This window comes from Rhinoraja longicauda, chromosome 33 (assembly GCF_053455715.1).
Source record: "Rhinoraja longicauda isolate Sanriku21f chromosome 33, sRhiLon1.1, whole genome shotgun sequence".
In the NCBI taxonomy this organism is placed as follows: domain Eukaryota; kingdom Metazoa; phylum Chordata; class Chondrichthyes; order Rajiformes; family Arhynchobatidae; genus Rhinoraja; species Rhinoraja longicauda.
In genome coordinates, this window is record NC_135985.1 from 1057550 (window position 1) to 1080427 (window position 22878).

The window sequence follows — 22878 nt, forward strand, 5'->3', positions numbered from 1 at the left end:
TCAACATCTTCACCCGAAACAAATCCACTCTTACCAGCCTTGCACCAACTTGTCATAAAATACTATTCCTGAACATCCCATCAGAAACAAAATCATATTTTCATATGTGTACCCTAGACCCCCTGGTTTCTTGTCAATGTGTATTATTGGAACGGAGTTCAGTTCATACTATGAAGTGGCCTTCACCATCTCTACTCTAAATATGTAACTCCCAAGTCGTTACTGAAGTAGACCAGAAGCTGACTTTAAACTTATAATTTCAGGCTATATGCCATTTACTTTTCAAAAAAACTTTGGATCTGTTATAATAAATATGGCATGTACAACATGGAATTGGTGGCCATCCATAATATATTAAGCACATTACCTACAAGGCAAGATATGTTGTGCAAAGGAAGTTTGCTTCTCTGTGTGGTGTCTGGCCCCTGTCCAGAATCTAAGGCTCGTTATAAACATGTTTCTTCACTTACCACCACTGTCTGTTGCTGATTTAATCAACTGGAAAGAGAAACTAAGTTCTAAAGTCAAACAAAGCACCATCAAGTTTAATATAGTCTTGTTGCATTGGCATAAAGATGGTGCTTCCCACTCAGACCACCGTCAATGCCTGGAGAGATCTTAAAATGCTTCTCATTAGAAAATGTTGTTGGGTTAAACATCTACACCTGGATGTATTTTATCAGTAAATACCCAGGGATACGTTTGAGAGCCACATCCTGAAGAATTTGTTCATTGTACTGGCCGCCACTAATCACTAAAGGAAATGTATTGAAGGCGCTGGGCTGTGTTTTTGCTGTTTACTCTCTCACCTTTCACGGAGGTCATCCAGGCAACGTTGGAGGTGGACTTCTCCAGCGGTTATCAACACGTGCTCTCCCGTCTCCTGGACCAGCACCTCCACACACGGGTCCGCTTGGTTAAGTAGCTTCATCCCCCTCACCAGCTGTGCCATTTCACCTGCATCAGCAAAGGAAACAAATGCAAACGTTAAGTACACTGCAGCCTTACAAGGTAACATGACAAACACAACTACCAACGATGAGTCTCAATAAACAGTGCCAGTTGGAACTGACTCCATCCACAAAACTTTGATCTTAGAGATTCACATCTTACGGGATTCTTACTGAAACTGCCTTTCCTCACCAGCCTAATTCTGCATTTCTTGTGTGTTCCTAGAAACATTTTAAAAATCTTTAGTGCATTATTACCCATTACAAGCAACTGCCTAAGAGGTCCCTTGGGGCTAGTAGATCTAAAATGTGTAGGTATAAAACTTTATATGCTATCCTTGCCTTGCATTTGATCTAAAAGCATAAGCAAATACTGATTCAACATTACCCATCTGTTTACAACTACATTGTTGGTGATGTGTATGTTAAAACTAACTCCAGGTGTTAATGCAACTAAATTGGTGAACCATGTAACCTGTCCTACACTGACAACTCAGCAGTGAGTTTCAATTGCTCAATTATTAGCATGGCCATTAATTTACAGCATCACGATAGGTTCACCGACCTTCACAAAGTAATTTGATTCCCCCCACCACAATCAGTCTGAAGAAGGATCTCAACCCAAAACGTCACCTATCCTTTTTCTCCAGAGATGCTGCCTGAACCACTGAGTTACTCCAGCATTTTGTGTCTATAATTGATAGATGGGCTGTTCTACCTGTGTCCGCGAACTCTCCAGTTTTACAATCCTGTCTATTTTCAAAGTTTATCTAAAAAAAAGCTACCATTTAACAATTCTCCCACCAGCTACACCTCTGAGGATGTGTAAGAAAAAATGGGAATCATAATAATACTCACAAAGCAAGATATGGGTGAAAAAAACCTTCGCTAAAATGTTTGACACGTTCCCCATTGACCCTTTAACTGCAAGTGATAAACTTACACAGGGCCAATGTGGTAGAGGAAGCATCTAGCCCTGACAAAGTGCTAATGAAGCATCTAGCCCTGACAAGGAGGTCTTGCAATGCATAAGCTTTTTAAGGTACCTTTTTGATGATAATTCATGTAAATATGGTGATGCATTTGCTGGAAAGAATTTTACTGAATAAAGCATACTGTTCTGAAAGGGCTGCCCCAACAGAGAGACCTGGGATATGCGTGCACAGATGGCACAGAGGGTAGAGTTGCTGCCTCACAGTGCCAGAGACCCGGGTTCAATCCTGACTATGGGTGCTGTCTGTACGGAGTTTGCACGTTCTCCCGGTGACAGCGTGGGTTTTCTCCGGGTGCTCCGGTTTCCTCCAACACTTCAAAGACATACAGGTTTGGAGGTTAATTGATTTCTGTAAATTGTCCTAATTACAGCAGTGTTTATATAGTTCGTGCCCCCCCCCATTTCAGGGCACCATAATGTTTGGGACACAGCAATGTCATGTAAATTAAAGTAGTCATGTTTAGTAAACACAGCTGTAATTTGCACATGGTGAAAGCAAAATGTCTAAAAATACCCTTTAATAAAGTCTGACAATGTGCACTTTAATCCCATGTGATTTTTTTCTATTACAAATCTCAAATTGTGGAGTACAGAGGCAATTAAATAAATGATGGGTCTTTGTCCCAACCATTATGGCGGGCACTGTAAATGTTTTGAATCTGGCATGCTCAGATTCAGGTACGGTGGAGGCTAGTTTACTCTGGCTTATCAGAGTGAATTAGATAACTATATCGTGAAGAAAACTGCAAGCGTCGGGGAAGGGCTGGAGAGCCAGAATCAAGGAGTATCTCTGGTAGAGACCGGTATTGCCATGCTAATCTGGCAAGTCTGCGCTGTAACCCTCGTACCATCATACTGGCAAGCCTGCGCTGTAACCCTCGTACCATCTAGTTCCATGCCACTGTCTCATCCACTCCATAGTCCCGACCTAACAGGGGCAACTTACAGAGACCAATTAACCAACAAATTCACACGTCTTTGGGATGAAGGAGGAATCTGGAGCACCCGGAGAAAACCCACGCGGTCACGGGGAGAACGTACAAACTCTGTACAGACAGCGCCCGGTGTTAGGATCGAGCCCGGGTTTGTGGCGCTGCGAGGCAGCAACTCTACCGCTGCATCACTGTGCCGCCCCTGAGAGTACTCTGAGAGTGTACAATGACAAGAAAAAAATGACCAGATTCCTCAGGCAATGCTCTTAAAGGATTGTATGATGTAATTCCGTGAGCATCTGAATAAAATTACTGGCGCTGGAATGATGCCTAGTTTCAATCTCGCTGGGGATCAGAGAAGAATTTCCCAGGTTTTTCCTGAATTTTCAACCTAGCTTTTTCATTTTTCCCAGGAGAGCAAATGGCTTTGGATTCTGGGTGGGGTGGATATATTGTGATATGCAAGGTATTGTCATGGCAGGACAGGACTGAGATCATTTCTTCTTTGTTACTTTACACTTTACTTTAGAGACACAGGCCCTTTGGCCCACTGAGTCCGTGCCAACCAGTGATCACCCTGGACCCGAACCTACACACACAATTTTACAATTTACCAAAGCCAATTAACCTACAAACCTAAATGTCTTTGGAATGTGGGAGGAAACCAGAGCTGCTGGAGAAAACCCACGCAGGTCACAGAAAGAACGTACAAAATCCGTGTTCAGCAGTCATAGTCACGATGGAACCGGGTCTCTGGAGCTGTCAGGCAGCAAATCTACCGCTGCATCATTGTGATGCACGGTTGTTTTTCTCAAATGTTCGATACATGCCCCAATTGGACTGGGGTGCGCCAAATTCCATTTCAACTTGATAAAAAGGCAATTAAAAAAAAGGTGTAGGAAGGAACTGGAGATGCTGGTTTAAACCGAAGATAGACACAAAAAGCTGGAGCAACTCAGCGGGATAGGCAGCATCTCTGGGGAGAAGGAATGGGTGACGTTTCGGGTCGAGGGCCTTCTTCAGACTGTAAATTGGCTCGTTGCTTTCATTCCTCCTGCAGTGCTGGAAGTGATTTCACAATCCCACCAACTCCTGATATTTTCCACGTCAAGGTTTGGGCTCGGAGGTGTAAAAGATAACATGGGTCCTGGTCAATAATATTTCTAAATTGTTCTGCTGCAGAATTTGTTGAATCTCCACGGTGAATATACATGGGACAATGATGCTTCCGTAAGTCCAAATATGACTAAAGTTTTTGCTGGAATCAGATGCTGGTGAAAATGATTCAAATATACCACAAGCTGCTTCCCAAAAGGGTCATCAAACAGCATTTTGACATCAAAACCTTCAGAGACATTAGGATGAATAACCAAAAATACAAAAACCTAGCCAAAGGGAAAGGTTTAATGAAATATATTAAAAACAGGAAAGGTTGAGAGTTGATGCCTGGATTATGGGGTATTAGTTACAGGGGGCGGTTGAACAGACTTGCATTGTTCTCTCTGCAATGCCAGAAGTTGCAGAGAGATCCGAGAGAAGTTTATAAAATTATGAGAGACATAGATAGGGTAGACAGTCAGAACCTTTTTCCCTGGATGGGAATATCAAATATTAGAGAGCACAGCCAAGATGAGAGGGGCCAAGTTTAAAGGAGATGGGGGCAAGGCAAGATTTTTTTTGTACACAGAGAATGCCTGGAACGTGATGCTGGGAGTGGTAGCAGAGGCAGATATGATGTTGGCATTTCGGAGACTTTTAAAGAGGCACATGGATATGCAGGGAGTGGAGGTTTATGAATTATGTGCAGGGAGATAAGAGTAAGTCTTGGCATCATGTTCGACACAGACATTGTGGGCCTGTTCCTGTGCTGTACTGTCCTATGTTCTTTGAAGGATTTGGAATAAAATACCAAGCAACTGATGGGTGATGAAAATTTGGGCTGGGCAGGGGACAAGAGTGGATAGAAATTAGAAATGCAGGGCAGGAGGACAGTTTAAGAAGCGCTCAACCAAAGCTGAGTCTTAAAATTCAAATCACTGTTGAACAAAACTCTAGTGCAGATCAGCAAGTCACAGGGGTATTGAGGGAAATGGGATGGGTGTAATCTTGGTGCCATGGCAGGAGATTTTTGGATGAACTCCAAACATATATATTAAGCAGTGGGAATAAACAGCAGCTTCAGTGGAGCTAAGTACAGAAGGTTACCCACATACTTGGATGTTTGGGTTCCACCGCTACTCGTACAATCGGAGTTGCTTCAATGTTCAAAGGCGTAAAAGGAGGGCATAACGGTGAGGTTGACAGCGTGGCAGATTTTAACACGTAATCTTCTAAGCCACCAATACCTAAAGTCGACAAATAAAAGCCAAAGGAGTTAAACATGACTAATTGTGCAGAATAATCTGAATATTGCAGTAATGTGAACAGTTAGTTATATGCATCCTACTGACTCAACCTAAGAAATGAGAGCATGGTCCACCATTCATTAACACCATGGCTGATCTTCCGCTGCTGAGCCACTTTCCAGAAACCTCCCTAAAGAAATGATCTTAATGACATGAAATTTATCCATCTGTGTTTTGACAGAACAATTAAACCACCATGTCTCTTTGGGATAGAGAATTCCAAGGATTCACTGTCCTATAAACATTTCTCCAGATCATTGGCCTAACGGGACCTTGTTTCCTCTGAAGCGGGCCCCCCTGGTCCTAGACTCCTCAGCCAGGAACAACATCTCTGCATCAAGCCTTGAAGGATTTGAACTTTCAATGAGATCGCCACTCATTCTTCCAAGCAAGTGAGAAACCTCAAGTGTCATGACTAAACCTGCAATCTCTGGAACCAGTTTTATGGATGTCACGACACTCTATCTTTGGCTGCTGTGGACATTCTCCGGCTGGCAGGCCAAAACTGTTCATAATACTGTCACGGGCAGCACAGTGGTGCAGCGGCAGAGGTGGTGCCTCATGGCACTAGAGACCCGGGTTCGATCCTACCGACAGGTGCTGTCTGTACAGAGTTTGTACGTTCTCCCTGTGACCTCGTGGGTTTTCTACGGGAGCTCCGGATCTCTCCCACACTCCAAAGATGACAGGTTTGTAGGTTAATTGGGTTTGGAAAAAATTATAAATTGTCCCCTTGTGTGTAGTGCTAGTGTACGAGGATCGCTGGTCGGGCCAGACTTGGTGGGCTGAAGGGCCTGTTTCCGTCCTGTATCTCTAAACAAAACTAAATATTCCAGGTTTGGTCTCACCAGGGCTCTCTGCAATTGCACTAAAATAGTCCTTACTCTTGTATTCACACCCTCCCATAATAAAAGTTAATATCTCCATTTTCTCCCCCCCCCCCCCAATTTCCTGCGCATTAATAAATACTTTGCTTTTCTGTTATGTTCGCCAAAGTGGAAATCTTCAATTAACGCCAGAACATTAGATCTAATTCTGAATTTAACCTTTCTGATCAACTTCCTTTGCAGCACCTATCAAAAGTCCCCTTATCTATTCTACTCATCATTACATCCTCAAAGAACTAAAAGTGTTATCTATTACATCCTCAAAGAACTAAAAGTGATTAGTTAAAGCTGATTTCATATTCATAAATCCATCCTGACTCTGCTGAATCCAAGTATTGTTGTCAATATGTTCTGTTATTACATCTCTCGTTACAATTTCTGGCATGTTTACTTCCATAGACATTAAGCTTTCAATGTCATTAATCCTCTCCCTCCCTCCATTCTTAAATGGCCACTTTGACACACTCCAATCCACAGGAACATTTGCAGAATCAATAGAACTTCAGAAGATGAGCAAAGCATTCACTTTCTTTAAAGCTGCCTCCTTCAGAATATTGGGATGCCATTCATTGGGTCTCAGGGATCAGTGTAGAACTAGTGCTAAAAGGCAGTTGATTGCCAGTGTCCATTCAATGGGCCGATGGTCTGATTCTGTACAATTCTATCATTCTCTATGACTCAAGCTCACCAGCTTCTCTCGATCTATTATTTAACTAATACTTTGTTCTATTTCTCCTGAAGAACCTTGATTCTCCATATATCTGGCAGGTTTTTTGTGTCTTCGTTTGTGAAGACAGATACAAAGTAATTGGTTAATTCCTCTGTCATTTCCCTTATTCTACAACATAAATCCTCCTGCATTTCTCTGGGTGGGGGCCACACTTTCCCTCTCAAGTCTTTTCCTTTTTTAGTACCAAATTGCTTCTTGCTATCTACTCTCATATTTTGCTTTGCCTTTCTTTATCAATGTCTTGGTCCACCTTTGCTGAGTTCCAAAATCTTCCCAATTCTCAGGCTACTGTTATTTCCGGCAAAATCATGAGCCTCTTCCTTAGATTTACTACTTTCCTTAATTTCTCTTGTCAGCCATGGATGAATCACGTTTCCTGTTGGCTTTCTGCACCCTAAAGGAATACATATAATTTGGAAATGATGCAACATTTCTTTAGATTCTAACCACTGCCTGTCCATTGCCTCCCAATCTACCATAACCAACTCTTCTCTCATGCTTTCAAACTTTTACACATTTGTGCAGTTCAGTACCAATCAGTAGCTTGTATTGAAATCGTTTCGATGCGACATAGAAATGTCAATGAACGCAATAAATGCCATAACCAAGCAGACAGTGAGAGCTATTTTGTGGAAAAAGGAAGAATTACATATGGATCTTCTGGAAGCAATTTAAAAACTTTACGTACCAGTAAATCATCCTGCCTGCATTTGTTTTGTGTGTCTAAATAATGGGTCTCAAATTCACTGAATAATAAAGCATCAGTCTGCATTTTCTCAGCAAGATATAACGTTTTCCCCATGGAGTGCGTAAAAAACTGATATTCCAATCTAAAAGATGTGCTCCATCACCAATTCCAAAACTCGACTTTGGGGTTTAATAAACGTAATTGGGAAAACATTCTCTATGACTTTGCATTCCAACAGTGGCTAGCAGAGGCTTTGTAATATTACTGCCTGCTAAGCGAAGGCAACATTCTTTCCCCAAATGCGTATTTCAATTTAATGCCACGCAAGAAAGGAATGCTTAAAAATTGGATTTCATCCTTATTGGTTCTGCTAAACATGCTGGTTTGAAACTCTGCAAAAATGTAACCGAAAATAAGTTTGAATTGAAGTTTCATACTTTGCATACGTAATCATGTGCCAACATAGGATTAGCACTGTTCCTAATGCAACAGCATTCATTTTAATGAGTGCCTGTCATCAGTTTGCACTCATCCTAGAACGCTTGACATCCATTGCAATTAACATACACAGAAGCTGCCATGGAGGAGAAAGAAGTTGGGAGAGGAGGACCTTTGGTTTAGTGGAACACAACTGGCAGAATCTCCAGTGTGCTCAGAGGATACCTGTTGGGACCAGGTGAAGAAGAGCTGGGCTGGAAGTGCAGAGGTGGTTAGAGCTGTCTCCTCCAGATGTGAGAATCCACATTCGTTTAGTTTAGTTTACAGATACAGCATGGAATCAGGCCTTTGGCCCGCTGAGTCTGCACTGACCAGCGATCCCCACACACTAGTTCCATCCGACACACTAGGGACAATTTACAGAGCCAATTGACCTACAAACCCGCATGTCTTTGGAATGTGGGGGGAAACTGGAGTACCTGGAGATAAGCCGCTCGATGCATGCCCAATGCCAGAAGAACTATGAGGCTCATTGAACTTCCAGAAATGATCTTTAATGCAATCTTATTGATTTGCATAAAATATAGGCACTACTAAGATTCGATTTCTAGGCAAAGCACTTAACTACAGAAAGATGTTATCCACCACTGATTACAAAATATAAAAAAAGATGTGAAAGAACAAAAATTACCCTTTGACTATTGAGCGTGTGCTGGCACTTTGGATAGCCGCAGCACGCCACACAGTGGGATGAAAGTGGCGCTTCTGAACATGTAACCACTTGCTTCCTGCCCAGGGACATTACTCACAATCCTTCAGGAGGTGGAACCAACCCAGATGGTGGAAACATGATGCAAACATTGAAGTACTGTACTACCATGGGAGGGCTGATTATCAACAAGCTCTCTCAGGTGTAGATGTAACAGGGCGTGGACATCAATGTTCGGGTGGGTTAAGGAGAATCATAATCATACTTTATTAGCCGAGTATGTTTTGTAACATACGAGAAATCTACAAAGAAATGTGATGGTGCCACCAATGATGCTTCTAAAACGACTTCACATCCAGCATAGGCACACCAACGCCAGCTTCCTGCCCGAGGCCAACATCACCAGCATTGAGGACTAGACTATATGCAGCCGCCTCTGATGGGTGCGCCACATGGTTGGAACGTTTCACACCAAGCTACCACAACACGCACTCTCTTCCAAACTGTGTCATGGCAAACAATGACCAGGGCTATGGAAACTCTTCAAGCATTTACGCAGAGCTTCCTTGTCACTAACTCATGGGATGCCTGGCCAGTGGAAGGGGAGCTTTCAAGAAGGCACCGAGTACTTTGGGTCTTTTGCCCGGAGCACATGGAAGCCCATTGTATGTGGCACTGGACCTCTGAGACAACTCACCCATTCATCAACAACCTCCAGCCTCACCTGTATTAGAACCTATGGGTCCATGTTGGAGCACCTCCTTATAACCCATAGAACTGGAATAGAATCAAGTCGTCCTCAACATCGGGGCACTGCCTGATCTGCTGAGCGTTTCCAGTTTACTATTTTTTTGGATGACTGGTGGTATTATTCCAGCAGGGAGGAATGTACAATTCTCATTCAGCACAGGGTTAGAGTCATGGAGCCATGGATTCATGCAACACAGAGATAGCCCTTCACCCCAATCCACCCATGCTGACCAAGATGCCCCATCCAAGCCAGTTCTGCCAATAACCCCCCCCCCCCCCTCCCTCCCCTGGATCCACCTATCACTTGCCAGGCTTTATCCTGCCCTCACCTCTCTTCCAGCGTTCTCCCTCTTACTACAATCAGTCTGAAGGGTCCTGACCTGAAATATCACCTATCCATGTTATCCAGTAATGTGGCCCGCTGAGTTACTCCAGCGGGCCACATTACTGTGTCTCGAATGTCTCGATTTTCTATTTTCCCACATTTGGCATTATTCCTCTCAACTTTTTACCTATCTATGTATCTGTCCAAATGTCTTTTAAATGTTGTTATTGTATCGGCTCTCCACTACTTCCTCTGGCTACTAATTCCATATGCTCATCACCCTCTGTATGAAAAATGTGGCCCCCTCAGGTAACTATTAAATCTTTCCCCTCTCAACTTAAACCCATGTCCTCTGGTTCTTGATTCCTCTACCCTGGGAACAATACTCTATGCATTCAACCTATCTGGTCCCATCATGACTTTAAAGAACCTCTCAAGGTCACCCCTCTGCCTTCTGTGCTCCGAGAAATGAAGTCCTGCACTCCTGCAGTTTGATTTGTTTGTTTCCACATGGGCAGAGCTTTCCTATCCCAAGATCCTATCCCAACAGCAACATTAGTGATGCATGGATTGTACCATCGAGTGAAACGTCTAAGCTAGCTGCACAGAGCTTCAGGTCACAGGGGCTCCACTGTCCCTTGAACAGTCCGGGTGCTACTGGTATTGATGCTGCCTAAGTAATATGTGATGAAGATCTGTCTACTCATTATCCAGTTTTCTCATCTGCAAGATAATTATAGGATCGAATCAAAGCATGTTTAATGGAAAACGTAGTGTTAATGTCTTGCAAATTGTGTGAGCACTGAGGGGCATTCATGAGGCACGTCGCAGCTCTGAGTTTACGCATCTGGTGAAATTAAAGCAATCCACCATCCAACCTCACAGTGCAGCTTTAAGTAGTCTGCACCGTTCCTGCAGTTACTCATGCATGCAAAGCAACAGAAAAGTACATTGATAGAATGCACAGAGTTGGGTTATAATCTTCAGGTTTAAATCATCAGAGTATAATTAAATCAACTATGTGAAATGTTTATAGGATTTGATATAGTAGAAACATAAAAACTATTTTCTCTGGTAGCGAACAGCCGAATAAGAGAATCTAAGGCTTATTACTTAAGAAGGGTCTCGACCCGAAACATCACCTATTCCTTTTCTACAGAAACGCTGCCTGAGCCGCTGAGTTACTCCAGTATTTTGTGTCTACCTTCGATTTAAACCAGCATCTGCAGTTCTTTCCTACCCAGCATTTTGTATCTATCTTTGGTGTAAACCAGCATCTACAGTTCCTTCTTACACAAGGCTAATTACCGTTCTGACAAAGGGTCTCAAACATGAAACACCAATTATTATTCTCTTTCCACTTACACTGCCTGACCAGCTATGTGTTTCCAAAATTTTTAACCTAAGTTATTTTGGTATGAAATCAGGAAACATGTTTTCATGAAAAAAACTAATGGGATTGGGACCCTGCGACCACAAATGACTGAATGTTCAATTAAAATTTTGAAGATTGGACACAGTACTTTATTTCTTAGGGAAAACATAACAATAATTCTGGAAACATGATTAAATGCAGACCAGTCCCCAAATGGAAGATGAGCTTTAATATATAGACTAATAGTACTGATCCTATATTCAATTTTTCCTTCATGTACTGCTGCAAGGTGGAATAATCTTTCCCATGGAGTGCTAGAGTAACATTAATACATGAATCACTTCCGATTTCAATTCTGTTCCTTTTCAAACATTTATGTACTACTTTCAAAAAAATCAATATCAGATGCTCTTTCCTTAAATCCAATTCAGTTATTTATTACCTCTTAACATCTACAACAAAAAAAACTTTAGTCTTGGTAGAGACGTATCTGTAAGTACAAATCAACTCAACATAGCTACTAACTTTCTTCACCAATTACTTTTCTTTGTAAAAAAAATCAAGCCTTTTGTCATATCTTTGCAGCAGAATCATCCGTTGCTCTTTTCTATCCCCATTTCTATATTTCAACGTGCTTTTGAATATAGAACTGCACAGTACAGTAACGGGCCCCTTAGGCCACAATGTTTGTGCTGAACATGATGCCGAGTTAAACTGGTCTCATTTTCCCGTATCTGGCTGTGTTCCAAGGTCCCACCACTCTCAGTGTAAAAACCTTGCCCTGCACACCTCCCTCACCTTTTAGCAATGTCCTCCAGTGTTGGACATTCCCACCTAGGGAAAATGGTTCTGACTGTCTACCCTATCTCTATCTCTACCCTACCCTACCTATCCATACCATTGTTTTTCGGATTAACCTCCATCTGCCATTTCTCCATCCATTTCCACAGCTGGTCTATATCAGTCTGTACCTTCTGATAGCAATCCTCACTGTCTGGAACTCCTCCAGTTTGGGTGTCATCAGCAAACTTACTCACCAATCCATCCACATTTCTGTCCCAGTAATGAAGTGAAGCAAATATCCTTCTTGGCTGTCCCAATGGTTCAGTGATTGCAAACTCCGTCCCCATTAGGTTAACTTACATGAGCAGCAATCATCTCAGACTAATTTGTCTCCACTGCTCCAATGTCATGGAAGAATGCAAGAACGTGAGAGATGCCAAATATCCTGGCGGGGTGAGGAGAGGGACGACGGATGGCTTGTCTATCTGGATGGGGGCAATGGCTGCAATGGGCTTCTATGGCCAGGTGCAGCTTGGACTTGGCACAAAGAATTCCACTGTGCCTCGGTACATGTGACAATAAAGAACCATTGAACATGAAGTCAACAGGTCAGCTACTTCAGAGTCCCAACAACATCCCAAGAAGGAATCAAGAACTAAATGATAGAGAACGATGGGAATTCTTTGACAGATGGGGGTGGTAACGAGTGAGTGTTGAGATTAATGCTGTGCTGGACACTGCAAAATCAGCCAGTTCACCTCAACAGTTACAAGGTCAGGGTAACCTCATTTGACTTACAGTCCAAGTGCATCAATGTCTCCTTAGCATCGATAAAATGGGCTTTACATTAACTGGAAACACTCAATGAATTGATCAATAATTATACACAGGCTCTATTCCTTTGCTAGCTTTGCTAGTGGGACTTCTTTATGCAAGCTTTATGTTTCCAGCTGAATGTGACCTTGTACATCCACTGGATCAGTAACCTGAACCCACAATAAACATGGCTTGACACTCCAGGATGGAAGAAGTGTATGCAGAAATTCACTTTCCTTTGTAAAAGGTTTCAAAATAAAACACAACCATGTCCAACTTTCTGGTTCTCTAGCCTCTTAAGCTTCAAGCAGATTAAGAATCCTGGCTACCTATAATGAAACCGGGACGTCATGGATCTGAATTAGCACAGCTACAATTAAAAACTGATAATCAGCTGCATTTCACTATTCCAGCAATTTAGAATTTAGACTCAATCTTCAGCAAAATGTTCAACAATTAACAAAATGAACTAAAATATGGTGAAACATGTTGAGTGCACAGGGTGAAATAAGTAAACAGAAAAGAAAAAAAACCGTGATCCACAGATTGGAAGTCATGTTCATTTTGGACTGTGCTGAAATTGTGCATTATGTAACATTGGTTTAAATGCCCATTTATCAAATTATAGATGAAGAAGGTACAATGCCAAGCATCTATAATTGTTGCCTTTAAGAACACAATTCCACAACTCCAATAAACCGGAATTAGTGGATTATATCACAGCCAGTCGGAAATACAGAACAAATTGGAGAAGGACGTTCACTGTAGCTTTCGAATCTGGGGCTCACTCAATAGTACAACATCCCAGTGCCCCCACCCTGCCAGGTGTCCCCCTCCCCGCCAGGTGTCCCCCACCCCGCCAGGTGTCCCCCACCCTGCCAGGTGTCCCCCACCCCGCCAGGTGTCCCTCACCCCGCCAGGTGTCCCCCACCCTGCCAGGTGTCCCCCACCCCGCCAGGTGTCCCCCTCCCTGATGTTCCTGCACTGCAGACCCACTTCTCTCAGAAAGCCAAATACTCTTACAATTTTTCCTGACTTCTGAGTAACATTGCCCAGAGAAGTCATGGGCTGTAAACAAAAGATGGCCAGCGTACAATAAACCAGGGTTTCATATTGCATCGCCATCCTTTTGAATACCGTTAAATTACAAGGTTCACAGTTACAATATTATGAGGCTTCTCACATTTCAAGTTCTGTATACTTGATATAATTTAAATTTCTGCTACCAACATCTCATCCAGTGTTGTTCATCCATAATCAGTGGGTTTGCTGAAGGACTTCATACCCATGCAATCTCTTCCAGCTACCCAGCTCTGAAAGATACCTGCACTACATTCATTGTTCAATGATCCACCAATGGCAGCTGCACATTGGAATTCCCTCCATAAACCCCTACAGCATTATGTTCCTCCTTAAACATAAAGAAAACACAGAAGGCCATGGAGGCCAAGTCAATGGATATTTTTAAGGCAGAGATAGATTTGTACAGGTGTCAGGGGTTATGAGGAGAAGGCAGGAGAATGGGGTTAAGAGGGAAAGATAGATCAGCCATGATTGAATGGTGGAGTAGACTTGATGGGCCGAATGGCTTAATACTGCTCCTATCACTGATAAACTTATGCACTTTAAGAAACTCTTTAAAGTTTGACTTTTTTGACCAAGCTCTCTTTTGAAAGTCTGTCAAATACTGTGGGCAAATTGATCGCTTGAGGGCCCTGAAGCATTTAACAAGATTAAACATCTATATACTAAAACTCTCGTTTGTTTGATTGTTTCTGAACTACAGCCAAAACGGTACATGATAGCGCAACAGTTTTAGGCCCACTTTACTCACCGTCGTCCCTTTGGTGCTAATGGACGGGGAGGAGGGAGGAGGGAGAGGGAGAGGGGGGGAGAAGAGGGGAGTGGGGGGAGGTGGGGAGGAGAGGATGCTGCACCAATGCATGAGAGGTTTGGGCCCAAACGGGTCCACTTGGTCGAGCGTTATATAAATGCAAGCTGTTGTTTATTAACCTATATTCAAGTACAAGTCATTGCTTCATAAAATAGGATGAGCTTATGGCAAATCAATAATCTCATTCACCATCAGCATCCATTTACTCCTCACATTTCCATCGTTACGTATTTTGTAAGTCCTCCCATTCATCCCTATATGAGGCACTGTGCTTCCCCTCTGTTAATCACTAGCTTCTTCCACTGCCTTCAGTCAGCACTGCTACCTCCACTAGTTATGTCATTCAATATCTCATCATTCAATAGCTCACTCAATCACAGACCTTCCTTTTTGTTCTCTCCAGCCCTTCATTGTTTTACCTACAATGTTATAAATCTTCCATTTCTAACATTTTCTAGTTTTAATAACCTGAAACTTTAATTCTGATTTTTCTGATCATAGCTTGTTAACAGTATTCGACTCACTCAATTCAGAGAGCTTAGTATCATGGTGTCAAGACAACAACCTATTCCTTAATTCAGCAAAGAGCTGGTCATCGATGTGGAGTCAGAGAGTCATACAGCATGAAGCCCCATTGGCCCCACTTAAGCACGTCGATCAAGATGCCCCATCTACACTAGTCCCACCTGCTTGTATTTGGCCCATATACCTCAACACCTTTCCCATCCATGTGCCTGTCCAAATTACTTTCCAATGTTATTATAGTGTCTGTCTAAACTACCTCCTTTAGCAGCTCATTCCTTACACCCACCAAGCTCTGTGTGAAAAAGTTGCCCCTCACGTTCCTATTGATTTTTCTTCTCTTAGCTTAAACCTATGTCCTCTGGTTCTGATGCCCCAACTCTGGGTAAAAGTCTGTGTGAAACCCTATTTCCCTCATGATTTTATAAAACCATATAAGACATAAAGAACAGAATTGGGAGTTGAGGAAAAACCTTTCAGTCAGAGAGTTGTAAATCTGTGGAATTCTCTGCCTCAGATGGCAGTGGAGGCCAATTCTCTGGATGCTTTCAAGAAAGTTAGATAGAGCTCTTAAAGATAGCGGAGTCAAGGGATATGGGGAGAAGGCAGGAACGGGGTACTGATTGTGGATGATCAGCCATGATCACAGTGAATGGTGGTGCTGGCTCGAAGGGCCGAATGGCCTCCTCCTGCACCTATTGTCTTGCCTTTTACCCGTAACCTTTGACGTCCTTACTAATGAAGAACCTGTTAATCTCCTCTTTAAAAATACACAATATCTTGGTCTCCACCACTATCCTTGACAAAGAATTCCACAGATTCATCACCTGCGGCTAAAGAAATTCCTCCTCATGTCCACCTTCACCCACTTCAAGAAATCCAAACAATTCTGACCAGACCGCAGTTGACAATGGACTACCATTCAATGTTATCTTCACGGTCCTTTGGGAAACGATGGCTTCCCCTCTACAACAAAAAATAATTTAGTTCATTTATTTATATTTTCTGCCCTTCCTATTCTTTAATAAAGAAGAGGAGTATAGTAGAAAGATTTCAGCAGAGGGAAAGATTTAATTTGATTGTAATTAAGAAACTCCGTCATGCATTTAATGCATGAAATTACTTCCAGCAAAATTCTATATCACCACATTCAAATGAAATTCCTCTGTGCAGGTTTATAATGTCTTTATTAACCCAGTTAAACAAACATAATAAATATGGCATGTTCAAATTTCATATAATAATTATTGGTAAGGTAATTAATTTCCTTCAATCATTTCCAAAACACAAAAACCTAAACATAAAATGCCCTGTTAATATTTTCTAATGGATGATTGAAAGGAGAAGCAAAAAGCCCAAGATTCACCTGGAATACCCTAACATCTTGAGAAGGGAAAGATTTTCAAAAACCATCTGTAAAGGGAACAACTCGGGCTACAGGAAGAACACGAGTTGTAATTGAATGATAGCAAAGGGTTAGAGAGAAAATCAACGAAAGAAATACATTTACACTGACCTATAACAGGCTGACAATAAACATTGATTTCATGAAATGAACAAGATGCCTTGTTCCAAGCCCCAACATATCATCATCAACCCTCAACTCCACCCTTCCAGGATAGACACAAAACGCTGGAGTAACTCAGTGGGACAGGCAGTATCTCTGGTGACGTTTCGGGTCGAGACCCTTCTTCAGACTGAAAGTCACGAGAAAGGGTTTGTGACTTTCAGCCCGAAGAAGGGTCTCAAGCTGAAACATCACCCATTCCTTCTCTCCAGAGATGCTGCTTGTCCCGCTGAGTTACTTCAGCTTTTTGTGTCTATCCTCCGTTTAAACCCCAGCATCTGCACTCACATCCTTCCAGGACGCTGCAGCCCTCCTTTGCAACCTCCTAATTGCCCCTTCCTCATTTCTCCTGACCACACCACTTCAGGCCTTGAATCTCAACCATATTCATCCTAACTCCTTATCGTCACGGCAATTCCCTATTACCCAACCACTGATTCCCAATCACCTCCCAAATGCCAACTTCCACCTCTACTCACCCCTATCATCAGTTGGACCCCAACACACCAGCACCAATGAGAATTTTGGTTATACCTAATGTTACAATAATTTGGCTGAGACCTGAACTAAGATGGGTCAACCATGTCCCTCTCTACGAACAATGATATGAAGATGTTCTTCAAGACCTAGTACAACAATGCAAGACAATCCTCGGACACAGGATCCAGGCCTATTCCGAGGGGGCAACTTTAAGCTAAACCTGCTAAGTAACATCTTGTAACGAGGGATAAATACTGAAATCCGCAGAGCATATCCATCTTAAAAGTACATGGCAATCTCGACCGATCAAACTAAAATTATTCATCCCTGAATATACAAAGTGATTAATACATACATATACTCAACAATTCAGTGAGGCTTCCTCACTTGCTGGTTTCAATGGTTCTTTATTACCACATGTACCATGTGAAATTCTTTTTTTGGATCTTGAGGTGAATAAATTAGTTGTATTATTTGATTTTGGAAAGTTTATTTGGTAAATTGTTCTACTGTATTAAGAAATAGCAACTTAAACATGAAATTAGAAAAAACTGGCAACATACTGTATAAACGACCGCTGTTCTCTTGAACTAAGAACCCATTCCATAACTTATTACCCCAGATCCAAACCATTGTGTGCAAAATGGGCTGATAGAACTGAACTAAATCAAAACACAACCAAATCAATTATTTTATGCTCCTGTCATGAAAATGTTTAGTTTAGTTTAGTGATACAGCGTTTAGAAAAACAGTGTGTTTGGACTACCAGGTCCAAGCCAATGAAGGATCATCCATACACTAGCTCTATCCTACACACAAGGGACAATTTGCAGAAACCAATTAACCTACAAACCTGCAAGTCTTTGAAATGTGGGAGGAAACCGGAGCACCCGGAGAAAGCTGATTCACGGTGCGATAGAGTAGGGCAGCAGCTGATAGTACAGCTGCCTCACAGCATCAGAAATCCATCCTGACATCGGGTGTTGTCTGTGTGGAGTTTGCATGTTTTTCCTGGGACCGCGTGGGTTTTCTCCTGGTGCCCTAGTTTCCTCTCACATTCCAAAGACGTGCGGGTTTGTAGGTTATTTGGCCTCTGTAAAAATAGCCCCTAGCGTGTGGGGAAAGTGGGATAATATGGGATTAGTGTGAATGGGTGATCAATGATTGGTGAGGACAGTGGGCCGAAGGGCCTGTTTCCAAGCTGCATCTCTAAACTGCAGGCGCTGGAATCTCAAACAAAGGGACGTTTCCATTGCAATGAATACTATGTTTTGATTAAATCCTTTTGGCATAGGAAACTTAAGATTTATTTAAAAGTCAATCTAGATTTTCATTAAAAAAATATTTTATTTCTGAACTCATTGATATTCTTTTTCTCACTTTGAATGTCAGGCACAAACAGCAATGGTTCAATTGTACCCGATTCTGTGAATAATCACAGATCAATGTGGAAGTCCTTGTCTCAGCAAGGTATGTGCAATCATAATGTTCCAGGCTTATTTGACTTAAGCTCATCTTATTAACTTTCAGCACTCCTTCGTTCATTTGGACTTATCATGATAAATTGTACATGGCAACCTTATTGCAAAAGGTTCTAAATCAGCTCCACCATTATTTGATACTTGCAATAGGTTTAGCATCTGCATCCAGTGTGGTGTCTGCATCCTCCTGTCAGGGGAGGGCTCTGAACTCTGACTAAACAACTATTTCATCGTCCATTTCTTCTCTCAGGGGGTAGTGAATCTCTGGAATCCTCTGTGCCGGAGAATGGTGGACACCTGATCATTACATACATTTAAGGTGGAGAGAAATATTTGAAAGATCAAAGAGTTAGGGGATATGGGGAACTGGCACAGACAGAGAAGAAGTTGGGGCCAGCATAGATCGGCCATAATCATATTGAACGTCAGGTCCAGCTTGAGGGGCTGAATGGCCTACTACAGCTACAGTGGCCTAATATTTTCTTGTAATAACAAGGAACTGCAGATGCTGGTTTACCCAAGACACAAAAAGCTGGAGTAACTCAGCAGGTTAGGCAGCATCTCTGGAGAAGATGGATAGGTGATGTTTCGGGTTGGGACCCTTTCTCAAATATTTTTTTTCTGGTGTTCTTGTATTAGACACATCATGCCTAATTCTGACGCACATTTTAAAACTGAGGTACTGTCACATCACAAAGTGATCTAGATCAGTGAATCAAGGGTTAATGAGTGATTAGGCTATGGTGCCTGAAGACTGAAGAAGGGTCCTGACCCAAAATGCTGACCTATCCTTTTTCTCTGGAGATGCTGCCTGACCCACTGAGTTACTTCAACATTCTGTGTCAATCTTTTCTATACTCAGTACCCCAACTGATGAAGGCCAATGTGGCAAAAACCTTCTTGACCACCATATCTGCCTGTGACACCACTTTCAAGGAACTATGTACCTGCACTCCTAGATTACTCTGCTCTACAACACTCCCCCAAGCCATGTCATTCACTGTGAAGGTTCTGCCCTGGTCTGACATCTCACATTCATCTGCATTAAACTCTATTAACTATTTTTCAGGCCATTTCCCAACTGATCAAGTTCCTGCTGTTATTTTTTATAACTATCGTCACTATCAACGATGTCACATACGAGTGTCACTTTAGGCAGCATTTGTGGTAAAGAGTACCGAACAGGAAGCTAAGTTCCGATCCAACAGGATGCTAATGGTTGTATAGCAGGCTGGTTCAGCCTTAAACTTGGCCAATAAGAAGGATTAGTCAGCTTGCAGTCAGAAATAAATAAAATGCTTTATTTTTCTAATATTTAATTAAACAGAGCGTCTTCTGATCAACCTACTCCTTCTCCAGGAAAAAAACACCACACTGGACCATTAATTCCTACACTACATCAAGACTTTTGACTCAAAAGAGAAAATATTAATGTTGAGCCAAATCTGAAGGAGCCAGCAGATGTATCACCCTATCTGAGCTCAATGCCGATGGCATAGCCACTGGCCTCATCAATGATCAAACGTCACCTATTTTATAAGCTGAATTCATTGAACTGAATCCCTGGGGGATATTGGAACTGGCTTGTTTTAAACTCATTGAATATTACAAGAACAACAACACTAATTAAGGAGGCCCATAAAGAAACTTGTCCATCAAGAAAAAAACAACTTCCAGCAATCTTTATTTCATCAAATGTTTTACTGTTTTACTGTTCAAATCGGATGTCAAGAGTTATGGGGAGAAGGCAGGAGAATGGGGTTAGGAGGGAGAGATAGATCAGCCATGATTGAATGGCGGAGTAGATTTGATGGGCCGAATGGCCTAATTCTGCTCCTATCACTTATGACCTTACGACCCTTTGATATGCTTAATTGGTGCTTTGCAGCGTTAATCCTAAAGCTGCAAAGACAATCAACCACAGATTACTGATTTAGTGTGCTTTGTGCAGCGACCTCCAAAAATCATCAGGCCTTCAGATACATGGCCTGTTCTTTGTCACTGGATGACCATTTGACAACAATATGCTGAGCTTAATTAAATACGAACAAATTCTGTTAACCTTAGATAGACACAAATTGCTGGTGTAACTCAGTGGGTCAGGCAGCATTTCTGGAGAAAATGGATAGGTGACGTTTTGGATCAGGTCGGGTCCCTTCCTCCGACTTCAGATTTTGTTAAACTTATTAACCTGAATTATTATAAATTAAATCACTCTGTTCATATTGTTAAAACACAACACAATGATCAACAGATGTCACACTTCTTTCTGTTAAATGATTCATCAACAAATTGGGTTGTGCATGTAATAAATTACTTCAAATCCCTAGCTGGGAACCTGTTCATCTAAATACTTATTGATAAATGGTCAAGTGACCAACTGCTCCAAGTCCCACTAACCCAGTAATGCCCCAGGGCTGGATATTCTCACCCATTCCGCATAACCATGGCACAAATTCAAAATATCAGGTTGAATTTTAAATGTTCATAGAACATAGATAACATTGTTATGGTGACATCAAAAGTGGAATGAAACCAGTCCAGGGAATACAGAGGTAAAACTTTTAAACCAATTAACTTTAGGCAATGATATTCCAGTCCAGAGTCCAAGCAAGCACCCCCTCACATTCCCACCCACATCTCCCATCATCCCACAACTACCTTCACACCAGGGGCCATTCACCTGGAACGTCTTTAGGATGTTGGAGGGAACTCGAGCACTGGCAGGAGACCAACATGTATAAGTGCCACTCAGACAGCACCCAAGGTCAGGATGAACCTAGGACATTGGTGACAGCAGTTCCACTGGCCGTGCCACTGCACCACCCGAAGCAAGAGGAGTGGTAGAGAGGTTCAATAGTTGATGTTGTTTCTCCACAACTCCAGCGGTCTGTGCGGAGTTTGCATGTTCATACGATGACTGTGAGGGTTTCCCAGTGTGTTCCACTTCCATCCCACATGCTGACGTCATGCTGGCTGCTAGGTCTATGTACATAGGTGGCAGAGGAATTGGTTGGGGGGGGGGGGGGGGAGAATTGATGAGAATGTGCAAAGTAAAGCAGTGGAATTAATGTAGAGGGCGCTTGGTTGCATTTCCACACAAGCCCATTTCCACACGAGAGATTTGAATTTGCCTTGAATTAAAAAGTAAAAGGAATCTGGTTTAATTTCTACTCCAAGAACATCTTGTGGAATAGAATAGTTAGGGCATTCATGCAGCAGGTTTGTGGTCAGGGAGATGCTGTACTGGGCAGAATTGTGGACCATATGTCTCAGCGTCTGACATCATAGGCAATTTAACTGCAAAGAATTACATTTGTATGAAACCACAAGTGGGAGAAAGGCAAGTAATGCATTTTTCTAAACTCGGCATCATCCTGTATTGGTGGTGATATAAGCTAAGAAATATTTCTTCAAACCACCAAGTGTTGGCTGTTTTACAAATAATACTAAGTGCAATCTTTTCCTCTTGTGTTTAACAGTTCCATCCTCACACCACTGCGGTTTCTCTTAATGGCTTTGTATCTCTTGAAGCCTAAAGCTCTTTATCACAGCATCATATCCATATACAAACTATTAAAAACATTTATTGCTTCCGTTTATATTATTGCGTAGCAAACTTGCACTCAAAATCTGGAGGTGGTATAAAGATACACAATGTTCTACTAGTTAATGTGCAAGGTAATGTCAACCAGATTAATTGCAAACACACTTCTCGCTTGGTACATTCCTTACTGACAAATTGACTACTAACTTATTTCAATTACCTTTGACTATAAAGTTGGGGGGCTCACGTCCCACTGAACGTATGGACCAAGCAGCTCCTCCGGTGCAACACTGCTGGAGGCGTCATCTTTCAGATCAAACGTTGAGCCAGTGTTTGCCCTCCACGGCATTACTTCAGAGAAGCATGGGAGTTATGCCAATGAGCTGCCACGAGCTATTCCTCAGCTAACATCATCAAAACAGATTACTTGGCTATTTTTTGTTTCGTTTGTCCTCAAGTTGGCTGCTGCATTTCCCAGAAGACAAAAATGATGACTCTTCAAAAGTACTTCAATGGCTGTAAATTGCTTTGAAATTGACGTTCCGACACACGTAAAATGTTTTCCTTTTTCCTGGTTTCCAAACCAGCGGCACAAAGCAGTGTCC

At 42.2% G+C, this 22878-nt stretch overlaps 1 protein-coding gene across 4 annotated transcripts in view; it reads right to left on the reverse strand.

Annotated features, from left to right (window-relative positions):
* Positions 1-22878, reverse strand: part of efl1 (elongation factor like GTPase 1) — a 187258-nt gene that overhangs the window by 45175 nt on the left and 119205 nt on the right. For all 4 annotated transcript variants that reach the window (XM_078427282.1, XM_078427281.1, XM_078427284.1 and 1 more), the window contains 2 exons: positions 5090-5221; positions 810-957 (listed from right to left, as the gene is read on the reverse strand). In XM_078427282.1, the coding sequence (XP_078283408.1) occupies positions 810-957; positions 5090-5221 (280 nt within the window). The remainder of the gene's footprint in view (positions 1-809; positions 958-5089; positions 5222-22878) is intronic.